The sequence below is a fragment of the Pyrus communis genome, chromosome 1 (genome assembly GCF_963583255.1).
Source record: "Pyrus communis chromosome 1, drPyrComm1.1, whole genome shotgun sequence".
Classification (NCBI taxonomy): domain Eukaryota; kingdom Viridiplantae; phylum Streptophyta; class Magnoliopsida; order Rosales; family Rosaceae; genus Pyrus; species Pyrus communis.
The window spans coordinates 19,163,857-19,191,728 of NC_084803.1; the positions used below are offsets into that span (position 1 = coordinate 19,163,857).

Genomic DNA, 27,872 nt, shown 5'->3' on the forward strand with positions numbered 1-27,872 from the left:
CATTATTTATGGGCCACTTTTTTATCGTTTTTCTCATAGTTAAAACAGCAATTAGCACAAAGAAAGCTCGTTTAATAATTAAGTAGGTCAAGGAATTTGACATTTGTTGCACTATAATCCCGTTAGAAAAAGTGACAAACTCCCAGTCCCAGCACATCACAATCAAATCCCCAAATACCACACTTTCTAACTTTTAACCGTTGCTCAATAAGTTGATAAAATTATATTTCTAAAAGATTGTAAAATTCTTTTCTCAAACAATTTACTAATTGAATTTAATGTCTAAAATCATATATCGAAGAATAATCCATCTAACAGATCACGCAACGATTTACCTTTATTATTTTTAGACTAGTATTTGGAGAAGCTAAACCTGACAGATTATGTTTTAATCCAGGTGAATTGACTTCAAGTACAAAGAAAAAGAAAAAACTGAACTATAAACATACCTAACTTGATAGTTGATACTCTAGCAGATCTTGGTCAGTTAAATAAATTGGTAAATTTAGAAGGTTAGTCATTATAAAACAAATTTCAATGAAAATTAATTAGTAAATTTAGTAACCGTGATCAGGAGGGGAAGATTGAAATATTTCTATTAGTCTTTGCGGTATTCGAAATAAATGGATAACCGTGATTTGCCACCAATTATCTTTTAAATTTAAAAAAAAAAAAAAAGGAAAAAAATTAGTAAATTTAGTAACGACTAGGCTTAGTTAAATAGTAACCTAGAAAATGAAAAAAAAATTAAAATAAACCAAGACCAAAATCTGAATGGGGTCCACTATAGAGCGGCTATAAATACACAATCTTGCTTTTCACAACCCAAGTGTTTCATCTTCTCTCCCACCAAAAGGCGCTCCCACTCGGCACCTCCTCCCCTCCTCTCCCCTCCCCTCCCACACACTTCCTACATTTTTTCACTTCACACAGACCATTTCACAACACACGCCACCTGCATTCCATATCTCATCCGATTCCCCGCTCACTTCCGATTCACAATGGTCGACGTCGATCGGAGAATGACCGGCCTCAACCCGGGTCACGTAGCCGGCCTTCGCCGCCTCTCCGCCCGAGCCGCCGCCGGCCCACCAACCCCAACAACCCCCGCAAAATCCACTCTTCCCGTACGGAACGGCCTTCTTTCCTTCTCCTCTTTAGCTGACAACGTCATATCCCACCTCAAAAGCTCCGGTTTCCAGGTCCAGCCGGGTCTATCCGAATCCGAGTTCGCCCGGGCTGAAGCGGAGTTCGGCTTCGTATTCCCTCCAGACCTCAGAGCCATTCTCTCAGCCGGGTTGCCTGTCGGCCCCGGTTTTCCCGACTGGAGAGCCGCCGGTGCCCGCCTCGGTCTCAAGGCCTCGCTCGACCTCCCGATCGCTGCGATTTCGTTCCAAATCGCAAGGAACACCCTCTGGTCCAAATCCTGGGGTCTGAGACCGGCCGACCCGGAAAAGGCCTTGCGGGTCGCGAGAACTGCTTTGAAGAGAGCCCCGCTGCTGATACCAATTTTCAACCATTGCTACATTCCGTGCAACCCCTGTTTGGCGGGGAACCCCATCTTCTACGTCGACGAGAATCGGATCTTCTGTTGCGGCTTGGATCTATCCGATTTCTTCGAGCGCGAGTCTCTGTTTCGGAAATCGGAGACCGACCCGTATATCCTTAAGAAGCAAAGATCCTTGAGCGAGAAATCGGCCGGGTCGTCTTCGAATTTCTCACGGCGGAGCCTGGACACTGGTTTCGGTTCCGGAACCAAAACCCCTAGATGGGTCGAGTTCTGGAGCGACGCCGCCGTGGATCGTCGCCGGAGGAACTCAAACTCTTCGTCGTCGTCGTGCTCTTCTCCGGAAAGGTTCTTCGATATGCCGTCGAGGTCCGAAATCCCGAAATGGGTGGACGAGTACATTGATCAAATCGGGTCGGCCTTGAGACATGGCGGGTGGAGCGATACGGATATATCGGAGATGGTTTCGGTATCCGCGTCTGGGTTTTTCGAGGGAGAGATGGTTATGTTGGACAACCAAGCGGTACTCGACGCGCTGCTGCTCAAAGCGGATCGGTTCTCGGACTCGCTCCGAAAAGCCGGGTGGAGCTCCGAGGAAGTTTCGGAGGCTTTGGGCTTCAATTTTCGACCCGAGAAGGAGAGGAAACCGGCTAAGAAGCTGTCTCCGGAGCTCGTGGAAAAGATAGGGAAACTGGCCGAGTCGGTTTCCCGGTAATATTTTCATTTTACTATTCTTATTTTTCTCTGGGAAAATTGAAAGGGTCATGGGGCCTCGCGTTTCTGGATTTGGGTTTCCCCATTGGGTTAAAAAAAAATCAAATACATAGGGGGACGCGTTTGTACTGTGAAACAGAGCCTATAAGTAAGAAAACAAGATGAAAGAGTTGCAATTACAAGGAAATAATATAGACATAAATAATTGATAATCCTATGTTTTTAGACCAAATTATGGTTTCTGTAATTATGTTGTTGCCTTAATTATGTGGATACAGCTCATACTTACTGATACTGTTGGGTTTTATTTAGTTGTACAAAAACCAAAATAATATTTACATATTTTTATTATTATTCATGTCTTTTGGTTATGACGGCTTTTCCTTCGTCAGTAGTTACTTTTCTGTACTTGTAAGTGATAGTTTTAAGTTCAATCTTTATGGGCTAGTGGTTTTCATTATTGGCTAAATCATTGTATAACTTAGCGGAATTCTGCACACTCAATAATCAATATCAATTATGGAATTAAGGAATGGGGTTATGGTTTGTAGCGGGTAGAGCGCACGTGTGCTATCTTTTTAAAATTTGGAATTTTGAGCGCTGGAATCAAAGAGTTGGCGATGGTGCGATGCGCTGCGCTGTTTCTGTGAACGCGTGGGACACTGAGATGATTCGTGTTATATATTCCAGGAGTCAGTGGCTAAACGACACCGTTCTCATGGGGCCTGAACAGGAAAGGGCTTTTTCCTGGATGGGAACGATTTTCCGGGAAATTTTTGGTGAAAGTAAAGTAGGGTTTGTGATGGTGAAAACAGTGGGACTGCGGCGGAGCCTGGGAGTGTGGGAAGAATGGCAGGTGTGAAGTGAAAGGAGGAAAATGTCTGGGGGAAAATTTGCTTCTTTTGAGATGGCGATAGGATGGGGATATTATTAATGGTCGTTTTCCTTGAAATTTGGGGAAAAAAAGAGCGGAAAAATATTGGGTTTATAGAAAAGAAAAAGATTCTGATAAAAAAAAAAAAAAAAAAAAAAAAAAAAAAGGAAAGAGTGAATGAAGCCTGACAAAGAAAACCTTGCGTGTGTTAAGCTTTTAGGAGACACAACACAAGTACTCGGTCAAGGTGTGTGAATTTTGGTTCCAAAAAGAGGATTTTGTTCATGTATTATTCGAACTTTGTTTTCTTCAATCAATCGATAAGATATTTACAATTACGTAATTTGTTCAGCAATTTTTGGCCTTGCGCGTTTCATTCAACAGGACTTGTTGGATGGACTGATTTAGTTCTTGTTAAGAGAATTTGATCAATTGAGGTTGAAATGATTTCGAATGCATTTTGGACGCTATTACTAACTACTAAGAGAATACAATTCTTTAATACAAACATTAATTGATAATATTCAAAAGATTGTTTGTCGACTTTTGAACATCTCACTTTTAAATAGGGATGCAAACATTTTAGCAGATGTTCGCTTGTATAGAACATTAATTCTCTTCAAGTCACTAGAACCTAACTAAATCAATAAGAAGTGTAATTCCTTTATCAATAGAATATGTGAGATCATCCAAAAAGAACTTTTGAAGGATTAAACATTTGGACCAAAATTTATGTAATTTTTTAGAAGTGGACGGGCATGGTTGATAACTTGATATTTACCAAGATGGGGGGCCACGTGATGTGGGGTTCTATTTGAGATGGATTAATTTGGGGCTTGTTTGGAAAATAGTTTTAAATGACTGAAACGTTTTTATAGATAATGTTTTTGGACTTCAGAAGTAATTTAAGTGCTTTTTTTTTTCTCCAGAATTAACTTGCATTTTTATTAAGAATTTATTTTAAAAATATTTTCTCTACAAATATTTTAAATCATTTGAATGCTCTTCTCAAGAAAGCTCTTGGACTTTTCACACTTAAGAGGTGTGAGACTAGAGAAGTGGAGCTTTCACACATTTTTTCCTCACAAATTTGTTTCAAACTCTTGAAGTTGATTTATCAACTTCTTGGAGGGAGGGGATGTGGTGTTGTGGGTTGTTTGGATATTCGATTTTTAAGCGTTTTGTTGTTATGTATCGAAGCATGGTATGCATTAGGTTTTTAAACTGTCAATTTTTTCGAACTCTTTGACCAAATAAAAAAAAAAAAAAACTTTTGACCCTTTATAAGGTAGTGTCGATGTGGTGGAGCGTGGTACGAAAGTACGGATATAGGACTTATTTTGAAACATTTATTTTTATTCAAACTTGAAATTAGTGTTTGGTGAACTTACAAATTAGTGCTCAGCAAACGTCCAATAATTTGCATTATTCTTAATGCATTATGCATGTTCGTATAATTCATATACGGCTTTTTGGTTTTTCGCTTTCTAAATAACTCGGTTTCTCCAAGTCTCCATCCGGCTAGTTGACAAGAACTTGTTACCAAAAGCACTTAAATGCATTACAAAATTCACTCTTATTTGAGAACAACTTATATAAAACAAGTTTATCACGTGCTGTATTTGTCTAATAATATAATCTTATATGTTGACGACTTTACACATATCATTCTTTTATTTAAAATGAAACGCCTAATAACAACAAACTCGTTTTACATAAATCCTTCTCCTCTCATACACTCGCTTTAATAGCATAGCAAATTTGTTAACTGACTCAGTAGCCTTCCATTAGTACTTCAATATTAAAAGACAATAATACTTCATGCACTGGCGGATCCATTAAGGGGCAAGTGGGGTTAGCTAACCTCTCAAATTCCGGTGAATCTTTATAAATGACTTGGGTGTTGCTTTTTTGAAGGTTGGAGTTGTCATTTATACATGTCCTCTAATTGCTTGATGAAATGCCTTAAAGAGGAGTTGACCTTCTTATTATTTTTTTTATAAGAAAATATCAACTTGGGCATTATATTCTTGATATGCATTCAAGTAGTGAATTTTCTCAATTTAAAGAAATTGGTAGTCTTGCAAAAAAAAGGTGAAAACAGGGAGGAACATAGCATATAATCATGTATATTTGCTAATTACATGGACTTTGGTTCTACTGGTTGCTATTGCTTCAATGGAGAGAGCATTTTGCTATGAATATTGTGAAAAATCCATTGCGTAACCAAATGAGAGATCATTGTTTTTTCTTCCATTGACAATACAACTACAATGCAGCGTTTTCAAAATATTAAAATGCATCGTGAAAAATTGTAACTTATATTGTTATTCGTTCTATAAATTATAAATGATGGAACTATGATTTATTTTTATGGTTATCAGTATATGTCTAAAAAATGTTTATAAACTTTTACATGAGACCCTCCAAATAACTATTTTTGGATCCGCCACCACTGACTTAATGGCAAATTATGAGGTAAAGACTAGGTTGACCCACCACACCTTTTCAAACAAGTGTTAGCTTTTCAATCTTGCATTGATGAAAAGGATGAAGGCTTCAAAAATCCTTGACTGCTTAAAATCATGTAATTTGCGATTAATAAATAGAGTATTCGTCAACAAAAAACCATGCAGGGAGTGAAAAACATGCCCTTGTAGTTGCAGTCACAACAAAATATAAAAAATATAAATAAAAAAAAAAAAAAAAATATATATATATATATATATATATATATATATATATATATATAAAGGGGTCTAACTTAGCACGAAATTGAAACGCAATGTGCCAACTACTGTTAATTAATTATTGATATAATTATATATCAAATGATAATGTGAAATATTCAGTTGAGATAAGGAACTCCAATATATATTTGTGGACGACAGTAAAATTGTACATGTGGGATCTAACTGATATAATATATAGTCAACGAAAATTGTTAATCGTGAATGTACTGTAGTATCATCTACATTTCAATTAAACATGTGAAGGCATGTGAGATTTCACAACATCAATAGTCGAAACTCAACCACTTACGGAAAAATCCAGCCCATGAAAGTGAATAAGGGTAGTGACAAATTAAAACTAGAAAAACTCAAGTTGACTAGAACACCGCCTGTGTTTCTCCCTTGTCTATAATGTTTAATTGTAAATTATATTATGTCACCTCTAACTATAAAGATAAAAAGGGATAAGAGATTAAAGAACACAAAAGACCATAAATAAAGTAGCATGAATCCGATCCATGATGCATGGAAATGGAAAGCTCCCCCTGATATGCCATGGTGTTCCAAAATAATAAGCTTATCGAATCCAATGTGCAAACAGCAAAGGCAAAGCCAAGTTGATGAGACTTGAGAGTACGTACACGTGTCAACTCAATAAATGTTCCAACGGTCACTGCCACCGCCACCAGAATCGACCGTTGCTCCATCACGTGCCTCCCCCACCGCCTCATTGACCCCTCTTTACATGCCACTCATCTCTCTGCGCCCTCTGCTCTGCTCTGTTGTGTCTGATCTCTCTCTCACGTGTAAGAACCTTCCTCTCTCACAGTACCGTTGATGAATACTAACTCTAACATCACATGTACAGTTAGATAGAAAGAATGCTTTATGTATTCACTTTCTTAACGAGGAAGTAATTACAACAGAGTATATATACTTTGCTAAGTAAGTTTAGTGACTAATAATACTAGATTAACACCTAATCATAGTGATTAGTTACAAAACAATTGTAACAGATTTACAGCTGTTAAAAACAGAAAATATCTAATGATGAGATGTCCATTTACCCTCCCTCAAGCTAAACGGAGGATCTCCAAGAGAAAGCTTGGACTGTAACAACTTGAATCTGGCCTTGGAAAGTGCCTTGGTGTGAATGTCTGCAATTTGATGATGATTACTAACATGATGAACTTGAATCAAATTTGCCAAAACAAGTTCTCTAATGTAATGATAGTCAAGTTCCACATGTTTCGTGCGAGCATGAAATACTGGATTAGAAGCCAAAGAGATTGCATAAACATTCTCATAGCAGAGTCTAGGAACATGTCGAAGAGGAAAGGTGACATCTTTTAAGATTTTGCAAATCCATGTCAACTTGGCAATTATGTGAGCAAGAGATCAATATTCAGCCTCTGTGGACGATCGAGCAACTGTGTGTTACTTTTTTGCACTCCATCTAATCAAATTTGGACGGAGATACACACAATAGCCACTTGTTTATCTTCTGTCAAAGGTGCATCTAGTCCAATCAGCACCGGAATAGGCTGTGAGATGTAGGAGACCTTTCTTGAACCACAAACCTTTAGTAACAGAACCCTTAAGAAATCTCAAAATTTGTTTGACTGCTTGAAGGTGATTTTTTCTCAAACAATGCAGAAATTGACACACTTGGTTTACAACAAAAGAGATATCTGGTCTTGTCTAATTGAGGTACTGAAGAACATCTACCATGGATCTGTACTCTTTAGGATTAGTAAGTAAGGGACCAGTGTGATCTAACTTAGCTATTCCAAGTAAAGTAGAACATGGTTTACAGCCATCCATATTGGTTTTAACAAGTAAATCAAGGGCATACTTGCCTTGCAACAAGAATATGCCTTCTGTGGTTCTGTGAACTTCTAACCCAAGAAAAAAAAATGGAGAGGTCCCAAATCCTTAACAGGAAATAAAGTGCTCAGTTGATGAATAAAGGCTTGAAAGTGAGAAGCATTTGAACCAGTCACTAGAATGTCATCTACATACACTATGACTATAATTAGAGAAGGCTTTGTGTGAACAAATAGAGAGCAGTTTGATTTGGAGTTTGCAAAACCAAGGGAGCTTAGAGTATGAAAGAAATTGTCATACCATGTTTTGGGGGCCTGTTTCAAGCCATAGAAAGACTTGTTGAGCTTGCAAACAAAAGATGACTTTGTTGGATCAATAAAGGCAGACGGTTGCTGAATGAAAACTTCTTTTTTGAGAGTGCCATGAAGGAAGGCATTACTGATATCTAATTGATTTAGAAACTAGTTGTGTTGAATTGCAATGTTAACAAGATTTGAAGTTTGACTGGTTTGGCAACAAGACTAAATGTCTCCTGAAAATCAACCCCTTATTGCTGATGAAACCCTTTAGCCACAAGGCGAGCTTTGTACCTGTTAATGGTGCCATCAAGTTTTCTCTTAATTCTGAACACCCATTTGCACCCTACAACATTCTGATTCGAAGATGAGGGAACTAGAGTCCAAGTGCTAGTGTTTTGCAAGGCTTGAAACTTTTTAGACATTGCTTATCTCTAATGCTCATGTTTTGAAGCCCGTAAATAAGTAGTAGGTACAAAACTGCTAGTATCAATTAGATGCTTAGTAACAGCTAATATCTTGGGTTTAAAAATCCTAGCCTTGGACCTTGTTACCATTGGATGTGTATTTGTAGAGACAAGGGTTGGTTGGGAAGCAACAGGTACTAAAGACAAAGGTTCTTGGGATGCAACAAACACTGGTGATTGAGTTGAAATTGGAGAAGATGATTGTTGTGAAAACTGAGCTAAACTGGATAAGGATGCAATGTTATCCAAGACTGAGGGATTAGGCTGAGAGAAACTGGTGTAAGAGACAGAAAATGGAAGAGTAAAAGTTGATGAAGAGTTTGATATAGGTGTTGTGGATGCAAACCCCAATGTGACAGTGTCCTGTGACTATGGTAGACCTTTGAAAGGAAAATGATCCTCATGGAAAATGACAAGTCTTGAGATGTACAACTATTGTGTTTAAATGTCTAAGCAACTGTAGCCTTTATGTTGCAAATGATAGACGAGAAAGACACAATGTGTACTTTTGCCATCAAGCTTTGAAGATACATATGGTTTGAGCCAGGGATAACAACTGCAACCAAAAGTCTTAAGCTTGGAATAATCTGGAGCCTTTTTGAATAGTAATTCCTAAGGAGATTTGTCTAGAGTAGATAAAGGGAATTGATTAATAAGATACAAAGCTATGTTGAAGGCTTCAACCCAATATTTGTGAGGCACAGCTGAAGCTACTAAGAGAGTTCTAGCAGTTTCTGTGAGATGTTTATGTTTATGTTCAACACACCTATTTTGCTCGGGAGTGTGAGGGCAACTATATTGATGACAAATACCATGATTGACAAGAAAAGAATTAAACGCAAAACTAGTGAATTCACCCTCCGTGTCTGATTAGAAAGTTTTGATTCTATTGCCAATCGAATTTTCAACATATGCTTTAAAACTGACAAACACATAAAAAACTTCAGATTTTGCCTTCAATGGAAACAGCCATGTGTATTTAGGGCTGGTTTGGTATTGCTGTGCTTTGAAAAAAAGCTGCTATGAGAATAAACGGCTGTGCTGTGAGAATAAGCGGCTGTGAAATAAAGCAGCAAAGTGTTTGGTAAACTTTTTTGTAAAAGTGCTTTTGGAAAAAAAAAGCGGTATGATAATGTTTGGTAAACTTTTTTGTAAAACAGCTGTGACTGTGTGAATTGACCAAAAAAGGTATAATACTAGATGTGCTATTAATTTAATTTTCTTAACAAATAAAAGTGAATTACTAAATATATTTTATTTTTAGAAGAAAAATATTTATAAACTTTATCTTAAATATTAATTAGTATGACAAACTACTTTAATAGAAATATTTTAGAGTGAATAGCTAGGATTCATTAGTACAATATTATTAATGTACTCGAAAGTAGTCTAATTAGATGCATTCATCAAACTTGCATTCATCAAACTTGAAAGTAGTACAATATTGTTAATATTGTTAATGTACGGTAGGAGAGTCGCTCTAATCAAGATATTATCGAAACTGGTGCTTAAGCAAGAGTTACATTTGGGGAGAACAGTCGGTGCACATAAGTTATCAGCAACACCGGGTCTTGGTTTTTCGAAATCTCCCTAACAAACTATTATTACAGTTTCAATAAAATGAGATGCTATACATTAACTTCCGTCGCTGCTGTTTCTAAAAACCAGATACAATATCATCAATTGATTCCTCCCACGAATCGGCTGCTTCAATCTGGAAAACAATTAACGATAATGTACCCGTCAGCATTACTGTTTTGCATTACAGATTATGGGGTGTCGACGCAACCATAAATACAGACCTCTTGGCAAAGATCTAAAGCAAGACGAGCTCCTACAGCCGCCTCCTCGTGGTTATCTTTCACCTCCAAGTTGATTATCAGCACACATTTCCTAAGAGCATGGTCCCGGTTGTTGAGATCTATACATTGTTGCACACGGGTCAGACAAGCAAACAAGGATGGTATCTTCAAGTTACAGATTAACTTCACAAATCTTCTTTTAGTTTTCATAAAACTAAAAGATGAACAAAAGTAGATGGTGCCAAACTAAACGATCAACTAAACAGAAACTTTCAACCATCTAGTATGTTTTTTTTTTTTTTTTTTAAAAAAAAAAAAATCAAAATCTCTCTTGAGGTTTAAACTTTATCTTTTCCTTGAGATTCATTAACCACAAGTTCCTAGAACCAGCATCTCTGTTGTATGTATAAGTTCTAATAATCCTAGGAACCTATAAACTCAAGGTTTCTTACTTTCTTACTTTCTTACATTTCCCAAATGGAAAAAGAATCCATTTCAAATATCAATCGTTGTTTGTTACCATCTCCAATGATTACGTTAAGCTGAAAGAAATTGCATACCTATAACTTAAGAGCTCAAACTCTACCAGCAAGTCATATTCCAACAGCTCAACAGAAAGAGATTGCCAAGAAACAACACTACCAACACAAAGAAGAGCATTTGATTAATTGATTATCGAATGACTATGGACTATTAAAATCTAGAAGATACAAGCCAAAACTAGGAGAAGGGAGTTAAAACCAACCTTCAATAACCATGTCAAAAACCTTTTCTTCGAATGTTAACACCACATCAAAGGAACCGTCGGCAGCATTGTCCTGCCATCGCTGAGGTGCCCGTTTGACTCCCAAGTTTCTTTTAAGCATAGGCAAGATGCCATTACGCTTGTACCTGTACTTATCGTCAAGGTTACACTTTGCATAAAAAACAACACAGTTCATAACGTAAAGTACGCACATAAATTCCAGTTCATACATCCCACAATACTCGAGCATTGCTACACAGAGCTACCAATCAATAGTCGTCGTCATCAACTATTCTATACTCTTCGCTAAACACCTCGAACCACAAATATCGAATTTACTCTTAAAAGCCTTAAGGGTAAGGTCATACACAAAATCTATCAGACTGCCCACTTAATTTCCAAATATTGAAGCTTTGAACCTACAATCTCAGTTGCATATATCAACAGTCTTAAAGTCCTTCTTTTTCTTTCCTGTTAACCAATTTGCTCCTACCAAAACTTTTTGTTCGTACTATTTTCTAGATATTTATACGAATCTATTTCATCACCAAAATATCATATTCCCCAAAACCCAGAATTCGAAAAACCCAATTGAAACAAGAAAGATACATAATTTGAAAACCCCAATTGAACAAAATCGAGAGAAGAACAAGTTTAGAGGAGGAGGATACAGTTCGGGGTCTTTTCGCCGGAGATCGTCGAACATCTGCTTGTAAGGTGTGCCAAAGTCGTAAACATTGGGTTCTCTGAGGGAGGGACCAGGGAGCTTGACGTGGGCTCCGGTGCCGTACGACGCGACGTCGAAGCCCTGCCGCTTGAGGAGTGAGTGAGCCTCCATGCTCCGATTCTGGTTCGACGAACACACCATGCTCCATACCCTCATCCCTTTGCTCTTCCCACCCCTCTTTCCCTAATCTCCCCATCCCTCATTTGAAAAATCCAAACAAATAAATAAGAAGCTTACCTGGAGAAACCTGGAGAACGAGAGAACGAGTTTGCTAGTTTTCGGAACGACAGAATGAGAGAACGAGAGAACGAGAGAGAGCCTGAGGTTCGGGTTATGCGAGAGAGCTCTGAGGTGAAGAGCGTGCGAGAGAGTTCTGGAAAGGTGAGAGCGTAGGTGAAGGGAAAGGGAGGGCAGTTTTGGGTTATTCATATTTCATTAAATGTGTACACTGTTCACCAGTGTGTGGGTGAAAATAAGCTGCTTTTGGAAGCTGCAAATTGCAGCTTCTTGTCATCTCCTGGTTTTGGGCTTTTTTTCACCCTCAACTTTGAAACAAAGCTGCTTTTCAAAGTTTACCAAACACCAAAAATTTTCATAGCTTTTTTTCATAGTAGCTTTTTTTTTTTAAGCACCTCAATCCCAAACAGGCCCTTAGTGAACTCATCCACAAATAGAACATAATACTTGTAACCACTGACAGATAGAACTGGAGTTGGGCCCCAAACATCACAATGAATCAAGTCAAGACTGGCAGAGACACTACTAGTACTAAAGGAAAAAGGTAACTTATGATTTTTACCAATAGCACAATTTGTGCAAAAGAAGTTGACAGACTTGCCACCACTGTGAGCAAGTTGAGTTTTATTTAAAATCTTCCTGAACATTGCTATAGAGGGATGTCCAAGCCTCCGATGCCATGTCTGAAGTGAAGCTTTAGTACTTAGAAAAGCTGATGGTGCAGATGCTGAGGGAATGCCTTGGAGAGGATAGAAACCTTCTCTAACTGGTCCTTAAAAAAGCATTATCCCAGTAGAGCGATCCTTGATTGTAGAGCCATCGGAATCAAGGGTTAATGCACAATAGTTATCTTTTAAAAACTGATAGGCAGAGAAAAGATTGAATTTCATCTTGGGAACATGAAGAACATTGTTAAATTGAAATGTAACAGATGGTATTTTAAGCATAGAAGTGCCAGAGTGATGAATGGACATACCTTGTCCATCACCAATGTAAACCTTATCTTCTCCAGAGTACAGAATGAGAGAATAAATAACAGCTATATCATTGGTGATATGACATGTGGTGCCAGAGTCAACCAGCCACGTAGGAGAAGAAGCTTTAGAGTTTATGTGAACACACATAACAACTAATTTGGCAGGGGGTATTTTACCAACAAAGGCATGATTCATGCATTCATAGCAATCAATTGCTTTATGCTCGAAGAAGTGACATATTTGGCGAGGATTTTTGCCACCAAAATTAGGACTAGAAATGTTGTTGTTGTGATTGAACCCACTAGAATTATAGCGATTTCCACCAGAGTTATTTAAAAAATAACCAGAGCCATTGCCAGAGTTATGAAAATTACCAAGAAACTGAGTGAAATTCTTGGAGTAGTTACCACGATTATTGCATTAAGATGCCCATTTGCCATTGCCACGATTGTTCTGAAACTTGGGAGGAGCATTGAATTGCGCAACATAGGCTTGTGGAAAAGGAAAGTATGGTGGTGTAGGGAGGAGATAACCCTGAGACCGAGCTGCAAATGCCTGGAAAAGTTATTGAACAGAAGAGACAGTGCCTTTCTTTTTGCGATTCATGCATAATTCCTTGTTAATTTACAGACCATGCAATTCATCCAACGTGGTTGAAGAAATTCTCAACATAATAGAGTCAACAAAAGATTCATATTCATTAGATAAACCATTGAGAATGATAGCAATGAGTTCATGATCAGAAACTGGAGAACCAGTCGCCATTAAAGCATCGAAAATACCTTTGATGCGCTGCAGATACTCAGAAATTGAAAGATCACCTTTATGCACATCATGTAGATGAGAGCAGAGTTGATGAATATAAGCACTAGATACACCCCAAAATCGATTTTCAAGATTGAGCCAGAGATCACGAGGTGAAGTCACACCAACAGTGAACGAAATAATTTCTTCAGAGAGAGTAGAGTTAAGCCAAATTAGGATATTCTAATCCTTCTCGTACCAAGCTTCATAGGCCATGTTAGGGTTTCCGATGGGGCGACCATTCTGATCAAGAAGATAAGGTGGTAGACAGGGCTCGGAATCGTTAACAATGCTGGTGAGCTTGTAGTGCTTGAAAATTGGAGCAAAGAGAGCTTTCTAGACTAAGTAATTGTCAGGCTTTAGCTTCGTAGGCACCATACAACTAATATTCTGGATTATGATCGATGCAATCGACGAATTGGAAAAATTAGGGTTCATTGCAGAGAAATTGGGAGCGACAAATTCAGTCGATGTAGGGCTCGGAGGAAAAATTTCAAGATGTGGAGGTGAAGAAGAAGACGACGCCATTGCTGAAGAGAAGAAGAAATTGAAGATCAAGAGGAAGAAGATGAAGATCGAATCGCAGAGAAAGGAGGATCGAAAGGTGGTGAAGCAGAGAGGCGAGTGATACAAAGATAGAAAGAATGCTTTTTGTATTCACTTTCTTAATGAGGAAGTAATTACAACAGAGTTTACATACACCTTGCTAAATAAGCTTAGTGACTAATAATACTAGATTAACACCTAATCATAGTGATTAGTTAGAAAACAATTGTAACAGATTTACAGTTGTTAAAAACAAAAAATATCTAATGATGAGATGTTCCTTTACAATTACCATAACCGTACAAGATTGGTGAAAATCAACCTTCATAATAAGAACGCTTGCACCAATGGCTTCATCGTCGAGCCTTCAAGTAATTAAATGGTTAAGTTTATTGCAATTACTGTATTTAGACAACTAACATACTCTCTAATTCAAAATATCTAAATAACTTTGCTTTTTTTTTTTTTTTTTCTTTTCGTAGTTTTATCTAACACTAGGTGATTAGCTTAATTACTTTTCGACATTCAAAAGTTAAGATTTTCTTGCAAGTGGTAGATTGTTCTGGTGATTTGACCTTCTTCTTCAACCTTTTGCGGAACTCTCCACTTCTTTTAATGTATATTATTAGTATAAAATATCTCTTGTAATAAAAAAACAAGTTAAGATTTTCTTAAAACAAATTATTTGTTTTCCGTATGGCATCACATGGCATTCTTGGGAAGAAATTTTAGTGTACTCAAAACAAAAGGCGGTACGTTGCGTATCCTACCATAAGTGGAGGAACACTGGATAACATATCTTAAAAATGAGACTTATTAACCATGTCGCTACTTGTATTATAACGCGTGATATATCATCTTGTGTTTTGATTATACATAAAAGTTTCTCCATAGTAGAGCAAATCAAGTTTTACGTTACAAAAAAAGGTTAACATGACAATTAGAAGACAAACAGACCAATAGTATAAGGATTTGTAATTTAATGGTTCTTTATTATTTTTCAATTTTTTTAAAAATGATATGGACGAAATTGTTACAAATCTTTAACAGATAGAAATGTCTGCATGTGTGACGTGCACATTCTTAATCAATATTCACGTACTATAACATAAATAAATAAAGCAGTTGCATGTATGTTTATAACGTAAATAAATTCGAAGAACTAGCGAACGGTATTGAGGGTGAAAAATCTCACCCTATCCATGCATCCAATATGTGATCGATTGATCGCCTTGGTGTAATGACGTTTAGATGTTGGATCATGTGGGATGGGTCCTCCTGGACTTACTATTTGCATGGGCTGATTGAGCATCTTTTGGTCTAGAGAGCAAGTCGACAATGATGTTTGAGGAGCCATGCATAATATAAACATATATAGATGGAATAAATTTTTCTACATGCTCGGTATCAATTAGATGAGGGAATAGACATGAAAAAAATACATAATTTTCTCCATTTAAATGTACGATGACATGTGAAGTACTGCTTGAATATCCGATAGTTGAAAAAATCCCTCTATCGATCGATCGAGGGAAAGAGAGAGAGAGTTGGAAGAGCTATATTATAATGAAGCTATGCCCTAAACTTATGACAGAACGATAGATTAAAAGAAGAAACGACAAATATGAAGTAAAGATTGATTACATGCAACGCATGTATTTGTCTGGTTGAAAGGAGGCGTGGTGGTGGCCTCCATGTATAAGGTTTTGAATGCAAGGGGAGACAATACCACGGTTTGGCATTTAATGGAGATCCAATTGATCTCTGATGACTGAAGAAGCAGAAGAAGAACAAGCTCAAGACATTGCCAAGATCGATAAGCTAACACATGCACATAATATACGTCAAGACATCAAGAGTCGAGCTAGCAATCAACTAATAATCACATTGATATTGTCTCAGCACAACCACGTGCACACAAGTCGGCAAGTACTAAGTTTATAACAGTACTATTAAAAGTAAAACCATTCAATATAAATTGTTATTGATTGTGCCAAGTTTCTGATGCGGGATTGCATTGATTAAGATTGCATATGTGCAATCCAAATGCATGTTAAGATGATGGTGGTTGAGAGGTCTGTCTTGGACTGTTGTGCTATTTTTGCTGCCACAAGTCTGTCTTTGTTTGTTTCATTATTTTGGGAGGGGGCTCGCATAGAAAAAATATCATAAAACTGAAAACCCACAAGTCACATTTTCAATAGCTATCCATATGTGCAGGTCTTTTGGTCGATCATATGTCTATTGCTATCTTCAACCCCTTGATTGATGCAAAAACACTTATTGGTTTGTTGTTTCTAATACAGAAACTCATTTGTTTGTTTTTATGCAGAGAATTATTTGTTAAATTATTTATATAATGAATGATAGCTCTTCGTGACAAATAAAAACACATAAATACTTACTATTTTGACTTTTATCATGTAACAATTTGCGATTCTTCACGACAAATGGTAAGTTCACGTGAGTAATTATTATTTAACTCTTAACACCAACAATCCTTTTGTGACAAATAAATATACCGTCACTAATTTCTCTTTTATTATCGCTCTTTCCACACGACATCTCTTTCACACCCAACATTTCTTTTTTAAGAAAAAAATAAAAAAAACATCAATCCATGTTCCAAGAACATATTTGTGCAGCGAAATGTGATTGTTTGGGAAAGTATTTGACGAAATGTTGGTTGGTCATTGTGATGCTTTGGATGTATACGGAGAGAGCCGAGGTCTTGCTGCCTTTGGGTGTTGATCTACATGCTGCATTCATCCATTTTTGCACTATAATACATGAATTTCGGCCTGGATGGGATCCGGGAGATGCATCGGCTAAAGCTATTAAGTTGGGTGCCGGGACTAGTATGGCCTTGCAACCTGGATCTTAAAAACTATATTAATTTAAGACACATCACAACTTGTACGGTGACGTAACATGGAAACCATACCTCAAGGAAATTTACTTCGTTTCTAATCACACCAAGGGATATTAATACAGCTCATAGAAAACTAACGAAATACGTAACAAATACGACGGAAATACAGTAAGATACGATGGACTGTAATTGTGCCCCAGCTTGGGGAGAAATTTTTCCAAGTGCCGGGTACACATGACACCTGGTGTTCCCCACCTATTAGCATTTGACATCTTGGATATCCTTCAATCTTATTTTTCAATAAATAAATAAAACTAAATGCTAATAGGTGAGGGAACACCAGGTGTCATGTGTACCCGGCACTTGGAAAAATTTCTCCGGCTTGGGCTACATAAGTTGTATTTATAATTGGGTCTCATCCCGCCACCAACCCAGCAACCCTTCGTATTCATGACTCCGAGACTCTTCCCGCACAAACCCCATTCGATTCAATCAATCGTTTTCGAATTAAAAGGATGGCAACGGGAGGTGAGATTTCAGATTTTGGAGTATGATAACAATATCCGATCATCTAACAAATTAGATATGCATTTAGTTATTAACAAGAACAAATAATAGGAGCATGAACAAAAACAGACAAAACACATACAGTGTGATTTCTGCAGAGAGGTTGCAACACTGAAAGACCAGCAGAGAAGGAGGAAAAGGAGAAATGGAGAGCAAGGTAGTAGCCAAAAAAGAAAAACAGAGTTATCAGATAGCAATTAGCACAAATATCTTCTTAGCTCTCCTAATTTAATAATTTAAAAGCATCAGTTGTACTCCCAACCAAAAGGTGGAGAACTGAACCACAACCGAACGGTGAACAAACTAGAAAAAACAGCCTCTCCAATTAGGAAAAAAAATTCTGAAAACAACCCTACCCCTCGCCTGCCTCCCTGCCTCGCCGGCGACAAAAACACAATCAAGCTTTCGAGCGCCCCTACCCCTTGCTTGGCTCATCCTACCCCTCCCTCTCTCCTCCCATCTGTCATCCCACCCCTCGTTTCCAAACCACACGACTCTTCCCTCCCTCTTCTTCTCTCTGCCATCCTCGCAGGCTGCAGGTCACCCATGCTCTCTGTCGGTGACTCGGCGCAGCCTCCTCACCCCATCCCCGTCCGCCAAGTTCTATTGAAAGCAACCAAACAAACCCCAGCCGGAGCCCAAACCCCCAAAGCCCATTCTTTGAAGCAATGGCATGGACGTAAATAAAATAAAATTCGGCCGAAAACACTGTCCAGTTGAACAGTGCAATTGGAGATCCTACTTTAGACTAAACTAATGCAAGATCCGTCCAATTGTTGGATTAGATTGCGTTCCAATATTTTTGTTATTGGGTCAGATTGGATATAAGGCAATCCGGTCTATATCCGATCCGTTTACACTTGTTAGTATCACAACTTGTTAATTGTTCTTATCTTACCGGAAATAAAGTTGTTGGGCCAGAACCCCAATACCTGTGTAAGGGAAAGATTAAAAGGTTTTAACCCCTTACTTCCCGTTCAAACACTTACGTATACATTATTTTGGGGCTATCGACTCTAGGGCTAGAAAAAAATCCCAAAAATTCTGAATCATGCCGAAAAAATTCCGATTTTGAACCGAAAAAATCCTGAACCGAAAATCTTGAAAATTTTGGTACCAATCCCAAACCAATCCCGAACCGTTTGGTACGGGAATCGGTCTCTAAGTTTCTTTTGTTCGGGAATCCCAAACCTATATATATATATATCAACCAAGCCGTTCATTTGGCCAATAACTTCTTTTGGAAGATAGCTGATCTATATCCACCCAACTTTTCCTTTTTTAATTCTTTTTTTGTCTGTCATCTTCATTAACCATTCATTTCCTTATTTTATTTTTTGATAACATCATCATCTTCTCACTCCCATATAGTCACAGAGAGCCATCCTCTCTCTCCCTCCACCGACTCCCTCAAATGCAGAAGCAAGCCCAAGGCTTACAAATCCTTTCTTAACCTTCAAAAGCAGCCACACCCGCAACCCATACCCAACCCAATCGTTCTTCCAAGACATCAGATCCATCGCTGCAAAGCAGAGTAGCCCTCTTATGGTGATTTCATTCGGTAAGACATGGAAAAACTCACACATCGACGATGATCGGTACCTGATTTTGTTCAATGCACTTCGCAAAGCCCTTTGACTCCCGAAGGCATCAAAGACAAGCCCAGGAATGAGAGGGATGGAGATGGGGGTGGAAAGGTCGACGAATTTGGGACGAGGTGTGGCTGTGTGGGCTGGCGGGGAATGTGGGAGGTCTATGAATCCCGAACCATATTGAAATCTTGAAAAAATTTCGGGAATACCAAAATTTTCAGATCAGTTTTGGTTTCTAAAATCTTGTCCCGAAATTTGGAATTTGGGATCCCATTTTCGGTTTGGGATCCCATACCGAACCAGCCCTAATCAACTTCGTTGAGCCAAAAGTACACTATCGTCTCATGTGATACCAAAACTGCATGGAGAGAGAAATTAATATATTGCCAATGTCTAGTTAAATACCTTCAGAAAAGGCAGCTTACTGAATGGGTTGATTTGGATCACTGATAGATGATCTGGGTTTAAGAGTAGGCTACTCTGTGGGCTAGATCGAAGCAAGGTTGTATTGTTTTTGTTACAAAGAGGATTATGATTAAGCAGAAATTCTCATATGTGCAAATGGGTTGTATATGATTTGCAACGATCTTATATATAAAGCCAATCCCAAAAGGTGAACAGTGATTTTGGTGTTACCAAACTTCAACAAAAATACCCCTAAGACAGAAAACTTCAAAGGCATCCCAAAATAATACAGGGGCATTTTCGTTATTTTAACAATGTTTTTTTTAATAATTAATTTTTTGGTACAATTTTTTTTTAATTAGTGCCTTATAATAGACTAGCAATAATGTGATTCAATTTCTCTATTTTTAAACACGTTCAAAATATCTTAAGAGGAGTGTAATGCCAGTTATAAAAAAAGATTTTTTGCCTGCGGATAATAATGTGATGAAATAAGTTGTCAAATGATTATTTAAAAAAAAAAATATGATATTACCTACACTAAGGGGGAGGGGGTGAGCTTAGCCTCACAATTGTCTTAGCCTCATAATGAGCTAGCAATAATGTGATTCAATCAGTTATTTATTAAATATTATTTTCTCTAATTTTAAACACGTTCAAAACATTTTAAGAGACGTATAATGCCGGTTATAATGTGATTAAAGTAATTGTCAAATGATAATTTTTTTTTTAAACAAACGATATTATCTACACTAAGAAGAAGGCTAGCAATAATGTGATTCAATCAATTGTTTATTAAATATTATTTTCTATATTCTTAATGTAAATTCTATAGTGACCAATTTTATTATGTGAATTCAACTGTTTTAATTGGTTTATGAGAGGTTTCTTCTAGCATGATCTAAAATTATTCATTTACTTTAAATATTTGACTTTCCTTTTGTCAATTTACGCATATAAATACATTTAAAACGTGTAAGTCGCACGTAGCACGCCGTGATTCAAAAAAATGTATTCTACACGCGCGTGCTAGTCCCTTACTATATTGGCAATATAATAATAGTATAATCACAACACAGAGTCTATATACTATAAATAAGTATACTCTTAATATAAAAAGGATATATCGCCTACTCTAGTCACATGCAAACTATGCGCACAACCTAGGTACACGGTTGAGCAAACCTGTAGGATTAAGCAAGGTTCTAAAATACGTTAGCCGCTAGTTGGGCGGTAGGCTGGGGCCTAATGCCTGGGCGGCTAGGCGGATTTAAGTAAATCTATTATATTTCGTGAAAATAAATGTTTTTTTATACTTAAAATATATATAATTTCATCATAAACTGCAATAGAATAACATATATATTATGAAATACTAGGTTATAATGAAAACATAGGAAACAAGCATATAATGTATGTTCATTTAAAAATTCAACAAGTCTCTTACAATTTATTGAAAAAAAATAAAATACAAAATGAAAGTTATCTATTTTCTATCTAAGTGAGTTGCAACCTAAGCAGGTGCCTAGGCAGGTTTGGGCGGCTAGGCGGGTGCCTCAGCAGGTCTAGGCACAATTTCTTAATTTTCAAATGCTTAGGCATTAATCGGTGCAGTGGCCAATTACCTAGCACTGAATTTTAAAAATAGTGGGATTAAGCGGGACCCAAAAAATTGGGTTAAGGACACTCACCCTACACTTGGGGTCAAAGGACCCACCTATCACATGGTAGCATGGGCTTGATCTTGAGCTTTGATACCATGTAAAACTATCAGAGACACAGGCCAAATGGCCACTTCCAAAACATCATGAATAATCCGTCAGGTGTATGATTTTATCCAAAATGTCTTAATATTAGTTAGAGTGGAGTTAAGATATTTAAACTCTTCTTTTCATAGAGATACAGTCGATGTGAGATATTTCAACAAGATTTAGCATTCATTGTTTATATAAAAAAAAAAAAAAAAAAATGCTAAAGCGGTAAAATTTCCAGTTTGTCCTGAACACATTGATGTACACAGCAACAAATATCAAGAGACTAGTCAAAATTGATATATTCACATTCATTATGAAGACAGAAAGTTCTACATGTCGTGCATATTTCCTCTTTTTTTTTTGGAAGGGCAGCGTCTAATGTTGGTTTAATGCTAGCTACTCTGCAAAACGCAGCATATTCACATTTTGCATTTCCAATGCTCTCAACAATGCTGTACAAATTTCATTATATGAAGTTACCGTCACGCAGCTTGAAGAACTCCTTCCTTCTCGGCACTTTTCGGAGAAGACTTCATAACTTTAACCCTGAACGCCACCTGCATAATAATAATTGGATGCTAAGAATCCATTCCGACAAAAGGAACCACCGCGCAAAAATGTGGCACCATTTGCCAGATACGATAAATTCTGTGAGTTATGCAGAAAACTATACGGTAAGGATTGTTTACTACCTTCTGGGAACCAATCTCAATAGCATCGGAAGGATGTAAACGAGCAGGGGAATTTGGGGGTACTCGGTATCGCTTCTCCTCAATACTGCACAAGTAGAAGGTATTATAGGGGGAATGCAGGGAAAAGTTTTAACAAATTAAGTTGCATGCAGAAAAGGCGAAAACCACTTTGTTTCAGCTCTTTCGGTAAAAAAAAAAAAAAAAAAAAAAAAACACCCTTTCTACTTACTCAGCAATCCAGGTGCCATATTCACTTTGCAAATCAGTCACGTAGAAGGCACCATCCTTGTAGCTGATACGAGCGTGCATATCCGAGACCTGAATTAAGAAATACCTCATCACTCAATCTAGAACACACCAAAAAAAAAAGGAAGAAATAGGTTTGTTTCTGGAGATAAATGTAAAGTGAACAGAACCGGCCAAATCACCTGGGGCGAGCGTATTGTTAATGATGTTCCAGAAGCATCCCCATGTGGTACGCTCCTACAATTAGGAGAAAACATCATTATAATTTTCTTATTTAGAACATCTTACTGAAAACACTTGTGCCTTCCAAAATATAAGGCAATATGGGGCTGATGGTTCTGTTCTGTACAACAATATAATGTGTGTCTTGGAGGGGAGGACGGGAATGATGGGTATGTAGGCATACCCGATTATGCAGGATGTTTTCTCATCTCTATTCAAACAAATAAGTTGCGAAGCATCATTTTCTTGCCCACAAGGTATAAGATACCACCTACGAGAACAAATTGAATATCAACACAACTACCTTGGATTACTAAATTTACTGAAAATATACAGAAACTGGGATAAAACTTACTCTCCGTCAATAGCACGCTCCAGTGCATCATCGTCTTCAAACCATGTTCGTAACTGGTCACTTGCCTTCATAAAATTTGTCCGCATATTAGCAGTTAAGTAACAACAAAATCCAAAAGGCGACCCGAAGATGAAGGAAAGAAATAACAACTTCTATACAATGCTGATGCATAACACTTTGAACAACGTACTTTATCTGAGAGCCTGCAACTGGGTGACCTTCCTTCAAGTTTTGAGCTGCAAAGAAACATTGTCAGTTTCTCTGTTGAGTATCCGTTTAAAACACATGAAGGTCTATGATCCAAGCGCCGACAGATTAAATTGTAATAAGATTTTTATAACTAAAATAAAAAAGATTAAGCAAAAGACACAGAAAGTTACAGTTGATCAAACTTTTACCTGTTACCACCTAAGACCCAGCTCAGCATCAAAGGCATTGCCTTATCAATAAAAACTCTCCCACCAACTCTTCCCGGATGTGGTATCCGAAACTTCGTCAAAAACTACAAGGGTATTAAGCCAACATGAGTACATATGCGTCTTCGTTCAATCATCTATTCATTTAACTGATTTTCAGTATGTACTTAATAAAAGGTCTTACCGACAAAGGACCAAGTCCCACTCCCAGATAAGCCTTGTAAGTGGAAGCCATTAGTGCAGCCATTCTGGCCATTCCATGAATAATGGCAACCCGCAGTCTTCTAGAATTCTCATAGCTGAAGATAAAGTAAAAAAACTCACCAAAGTCTATACAACAACTGCTTTGGCGTATGACTTAAATCTACGATTTTCATATTAAGAACACTAAGATTCAGATGTATCAGGAAGCATCATCAGCTTATCTCAATTAACTTTCATCAATATAATAGCGTGGGGTTACCTTCTCAAAGAAGAATTAATGTCAATAGGAGTTCCCGATTCGCTGCTTTTTTGCCATGCTTTATCAAGCTCCTTGGCAAGTTGATAACCATCCTGTGATGATGAAGTAATAGGGTCAGAAAGAATGCTCAACAACATGATCTGGGTGATGGATAATGCCCAGTGTTGAACCAAATCAGTGCAATGCATACCTCAATGGCCATGCATCCCCCTTGACCCATATTTGGCTGCATAGCATGAACAGAGTCGCCAAGCAAGGTCACACGACCCTTTCCCCAGGTTAGGATGGGTGTCCTATCATATATGTCTCGTCGTAGAATTGCATCTTCCTCTGTGGTAAGTAACAAATCTATCACATTATCACACCAGCCTTCAAATATTTTGAGCAGCCTTTCCTTTTTACCTGCCAAAAAATGGACAAGAACAAATGAATCGTATGTTTCTACTATCATAAAGAGTGAAAGCACACACATATATCACCATCTGACGTTTTCAACTACATAAGAAAGGCTGAGAATCTCAATCTATACCATTGGGGCTATCAACACCACCAGGTGCTTCCTTGTGAAATGCATACCACTGCATCTTTCCTGCACCGACATCTGAAGAAACAAAGTATTGCTTGTGCCCCAAGAATACGCGGTACCTTCAGAAGATAAGTTTAAGTTTAAGTCTTCACGTATAATATAACCTGACATAGAAGAAGATAATGAAACGGTACAAATGCAGGTAAACCCGTAAACTAGACATACTTAAAAAATAAAAGGTCAGACATACCCTACAGAATTTATGTCAGCAGGCACAAAATCTGCAATACCAGTATAACAAGTGTAACCAGAGTAAACAGCTTCCGTTAATCCAAACAAGTTCTTCCTCACCTACTCACGAGAAAGAGTAATTTGATTTCAACTTAATATTTTTATAATGAATATACTATGCAGATTATGGTATATCAGTAGACAATATTTCATATGTGTGCCCAGAATTTTGAGCCTCGGAATTTCGCAATACCTTTGACCATATACCATCGGCTCCAATCAGAACATCGCCTTCAAAACGCTCGCCATTCTCAAGTATCACATTAACCTATTAAATTGACAAAGGAATAAGAATTCTTATCAAATGCCAAACCAGATGAATTCTACGCAGTTCAAATACATTGAAATAGCATTGCGAAGATGCACATTATACAAAGACACAAACAAATAGTACGAAACACTTTCTCAATTTTCTTTTTCTTTTCACATTTCTAAGCTACAAACAACGGTACAAACAAAATTTAACAAATTAACAGGTAGTATGAGATCATTACCTTATCTCCAACATCCTCAAAGTTAACAACATTACTACCATTTATAATAATGTTGTCTCCGACAGCACGAGCAAGTATTTGTTGCAATGTCATTCGGCTTATAACTCTTGTAACTGGAAGCCCCCGTTCCACTGCAGGAGTGAATGTGTCAAACTTGACATACCTGATAATCAACAAATCATCAATACATTTGAATGGCTGCATACAAATCACAATCGCTCCGCGTACACATCTTATACAAATCATCAATACGGATTCATGTAAATTGTGTTGAAAATTGAAATGAACAATTTCTACTTTTATGATAAAAGATTTTATTTTACATAATTTCTTCATCCATTATTCTTCTTGGTTTTCATCAATTAAAAAAGAAAATAAAATTCTTTTGACTTCTTCTCATTATCTCATAAAGTAGTATGTAGATTCCTAAAAACAATCAAAAGGAAACAAATTGGGCAATCAATATAAACTTGATCACTTAAAACCTCAGAAAAACCAACAACAAAAACTCTTATAAGCTACCAGTCTAAAACAACCACTATCCGTTATCGAGTCCAGTCGAATCATAGACACCAAACGCGACCTGGATCAATCAAAACAACTTACCAAGTACCAGAAACCCCATCAACGAGTCCATTGATCCTATCCCCAGTAACACAACCAACCGTCATAACCTCCTCAGCAACATCCACATCAATGGCTTCCAACGCCGCCAACGCATTACTCTGTATCTGAATAGGACCTCTGTACTGCCCCTCTCCTCTCACAGCACTCAAATCCTTCTCAAACACCACCACATCGAATCCCTTCTTTTTCGCCGCCAGAGCAAAAACCAGCCCTCCGATTCCACCGCCGGCAACCAGAATTCTCAGGTTCTTCTTCTGCTGGGTCGGTGCGGGCGCACTAGTGGAGGCCTCTGCGGGTGGCGCCGCCGTAGCAGCTCTCACCTCAGTCAAACACTTGTTATTCCCAGTTCTTGCTCTGCTTCTCAAATGGCAGTTGTAGTGAAAATATGCGGAAAATACAAGTGGGAAGTCTTTGTTGGCGGGACACGGTAGGTGGGATCTTGAGAAAACTACCGCCGCTGGGTTCATGGAGTTGCAGAAAACAGCGGAAGCCATAGGTTTGTGCTCTGAGAAGCAAAGAAGAAAGAACCAAAAAAAAAAAAAACAAAAGAAAGCTTCGGGCTTTCTTGCTCTGTGTGGAAAGATAACGACTGAGAGTCTGAGGACTTGAGGAGGGAGAAAAAATGGGGGGAGAGAGAGAAAGGGAGGGAGATAAAATAATATAGGTGACTGGGAGCCACTACCTTTGAAGGCTTGAATTGTCCACCAATCATGGAGATTCCCAAGCCATGTGGCAATTTCTGGGCTAGACAAACACCATTTTCTTCTCAAGAGGGAAAAATTAAATTTTTTTTGAAGGGGGTGTGATATCAACATACTTTATTATACTTCTCAGATATTTTTTTAATTTTCGACTTTTGAATCGGATGAAATGAATAAAATCAACAGACAAAAATTATCAAGAAATGTGTGAGAAGTAAAATGAAATGTGTGGATAGCATACATCTTTTTAAAGTGGTGGTGGGTTGATATACTATTTTCATTATTTGCGAAAAATAGTAATATTGGGGTTGGATTTCAACTTCCTAATTTTTTTTTTCTGTACTTTGTCTTGACTCTTGATTGTAAACTGAAACTGGAGAAGAAAGTGATCGTTGGGGTTTAAATATCTTACAAGTATGAAGTGTGAGCTTTACCAACTTATCTTCAATATTATCTTTCTGAATTATATATTTTATGGCAAACGTTACAATGATTTCTTTTTCAGTTTAACACATCAAAGTAGAAATTCATCTGATTAATAGTTTAATTTGTCCGCCTACAATATAATCGTAGGAGATTATAATCACACAATCTTGTTTTCCTTGTACATTATGTTCATGTTTTACTATAAGATTGAATAAATCAATTAATAGAAGTGTGTATAGAAATTAAAAAAAAATATATGTGTAGTTATTTTTCTCGATCGTCATTCTATCAAGTCCTTTTCTCCTCCTCTCCTCTCTGCCGATTCTTTCCCTTCTTGCTTCTCTAAATTTATACAGCAACACTCCATAAGTTTTCTCCCTACATTTATCTTTATTTAATTGTTGTACAATTTTTGGAAGTGGTTGGTGTAATTGAAATTTTTTTCTTTGCGTATATATAACCCGATTTTAGAGTAACTTAAATAATGTGAAGCATGAGGTATAGGATTTATTCCACCGTAAGGAAGCTAGAAATTTCATGTGCCAAACCATTGACATGGAACATGCATCTATTGCCTTTTCGTGAATTTAGAGACCAAATTTGTGAGGGAAAACATATGAAATGAAACATTATGGTGGTGAAAAACATGTAAAATATATAAGCGGCGGTGTGGTCCTAAGAACAGAACACTTTCATACCTCAGGTTTGGGGTCTATTTCAATTCCTTACAACATCTTCAAAACATTTCAATTTCATACCTTAAGTACTATTTTATTTCAAAATAATACATCCGTTACATTTTCCATCCATTGATCCGTTAAGTGCTAACGTGGCTGCCACATTTGTGCCATGTGGCAAAAAGAATAATTTTTTATTTTTTTTAAAACCTGGAAAAAAAAAAAAAAAAAACTTGAAAACGCAAAAACCCACCCCACCCCTCTTCTCCCTCCCAAGCCTCCCAACCACCT

General features: G+C 37.5%; 3 protein-coding genes across 3 annotated transcripts; 1 reads left to right on the forward strand and 2 right to left on the reverse strand.

The window, feature by feature from the left end:
- Positions 1 to 879: 879 nt before the first annotated feature.
- Positions 880 to 2,590, forward strand: LOC137724961 (uncharacterized). The gene has a single exon (XM_068463601.1). It carries the CDS (start codon positions 1,002 to 1,004, stop codon positions 2,220 to 2,222), a length of 1,221 nt encoding a protein of 406 aa, XP_068319702.1. The 5' UTR covers positions 880 to 1,001; the 3' UTR covers positions 2,223 to 2,590.
- Positions 2,591 to 9,932: 7,342 nt separating this feature from the next.
- LOC137713701 (uncharacterized) lies at positions 9,933 to 12,091 on the reverse strand. Its single transcript, XM_068453043.1, has 5 exons — positions 11,993 to 12,091; positions 11,636 to 11,879; positions 10,965 to 11,110; positions 10,220 to 10,338; positions 9,933 to 10,131 (listed from the first exon to the last, which is right to left on the reverse strand). The coding sequence occupies exons 2-5, from the start codon at positions 11,845 to 11,847 to the stop codon at positions 10,075 to 10,077; spliced, it is 534 nt and encodes a 177-aa protein (XP_068309144.1). The 5' UTR covers positions 11,848 to 11,879; positions 11,993 to 12,091; the 3' UTR covers positions 9,933 to 10,074.
- A 9,600-nt stretch (positions 12,092 to 21,691) lies between these two features.
- Positions 21,692 to 26,384, reverse strand: LOC137740393 (zeaxanthin epoxidase, chloroplastic-like). Its single transcript, XM_068480273.1, has 16 exons — positions 25,757 to 26,384; positions 25,151 to 25,313; positions 24,850 to 24,924; positions 24,616 to 24,716; positions 24,369 to 24,484; positions 24,030 to 24,241; positions 23,840 to 23,931; positions 23,561 to 23,675; positions 23,359 to 23,462; positions 23,151 to 23,196; positions 22,961 to 23,025; positions 22,790 to 22,876; positions 22,566 to 22,620; positions 22,367 to 22,455; positions 22,138 to 22,222; positions 21,692 to 22,002 (listed from the first exon to the last, which is right to left on the reverse strand). Exons 1-16 carry the CDS (start codon positions 26,269 to 26,271, stop codon positions 21,928 to 21,930), a joined length of 1,995 nt encoding a protein of 664 aa, XP_068336374.1. The 5' UTR covers positions 26,272 to 26,384; the 3' UTR covers positions 21,692 to 21,927.
- Positions 26,385 to 27,872: the final 1,488 nt, after the last annotated feature.

Coding starts and splice junctions, on each gene's coding strand:
- LOC137724961 (XM_068463601.1), top strand. CDS start 1,002: ATGGTCGACGTCGATCGGAGAATGACCGGCCTCAACCCGGGTCACGTA.
- LOC137713701 (XM_068453043.1), bottom strand. CDS start 11,847: ATGAGGGTATGGAGCATGGTGTGTTCGTCGAACCAGAATCGGAGCATG. Junction 11,111..11,635: donor CGGCGAAAAGACCCCGAACT/GTATCCTCCTCC, acceptor CGATAAGTACAG/GTACAAGCGTAATGGCATCT. Junction 10,339..10,964: donor TTTTGACATGGTTATTGAAG/GTTGGTTTTAAC, acceptor AACAATGTATAG/ATCTCAACAACCGGGACCAT.
- LOC137740393 (XM_068480273.1), bottom strand. CDS start 26,271: ATGGCTTCCGCTGTTTTCTGCAACTCCATGAACCCAGCGGCGGTAGTT. Junction 24,485..24,615: donor GCTGACATAAATTCTGTAGG/GTATGTCTGACC, acceptor TATCTTCTGAAG/GTACCGCGTATTCTTGGGGC. Junction 22,223..22,366: donor TATGGCACCTGGATTGCTGA/GTAAGTAGAAAG, acceptor CTACTTGTGCAG/TATTGAGGAGAAGCGATACC.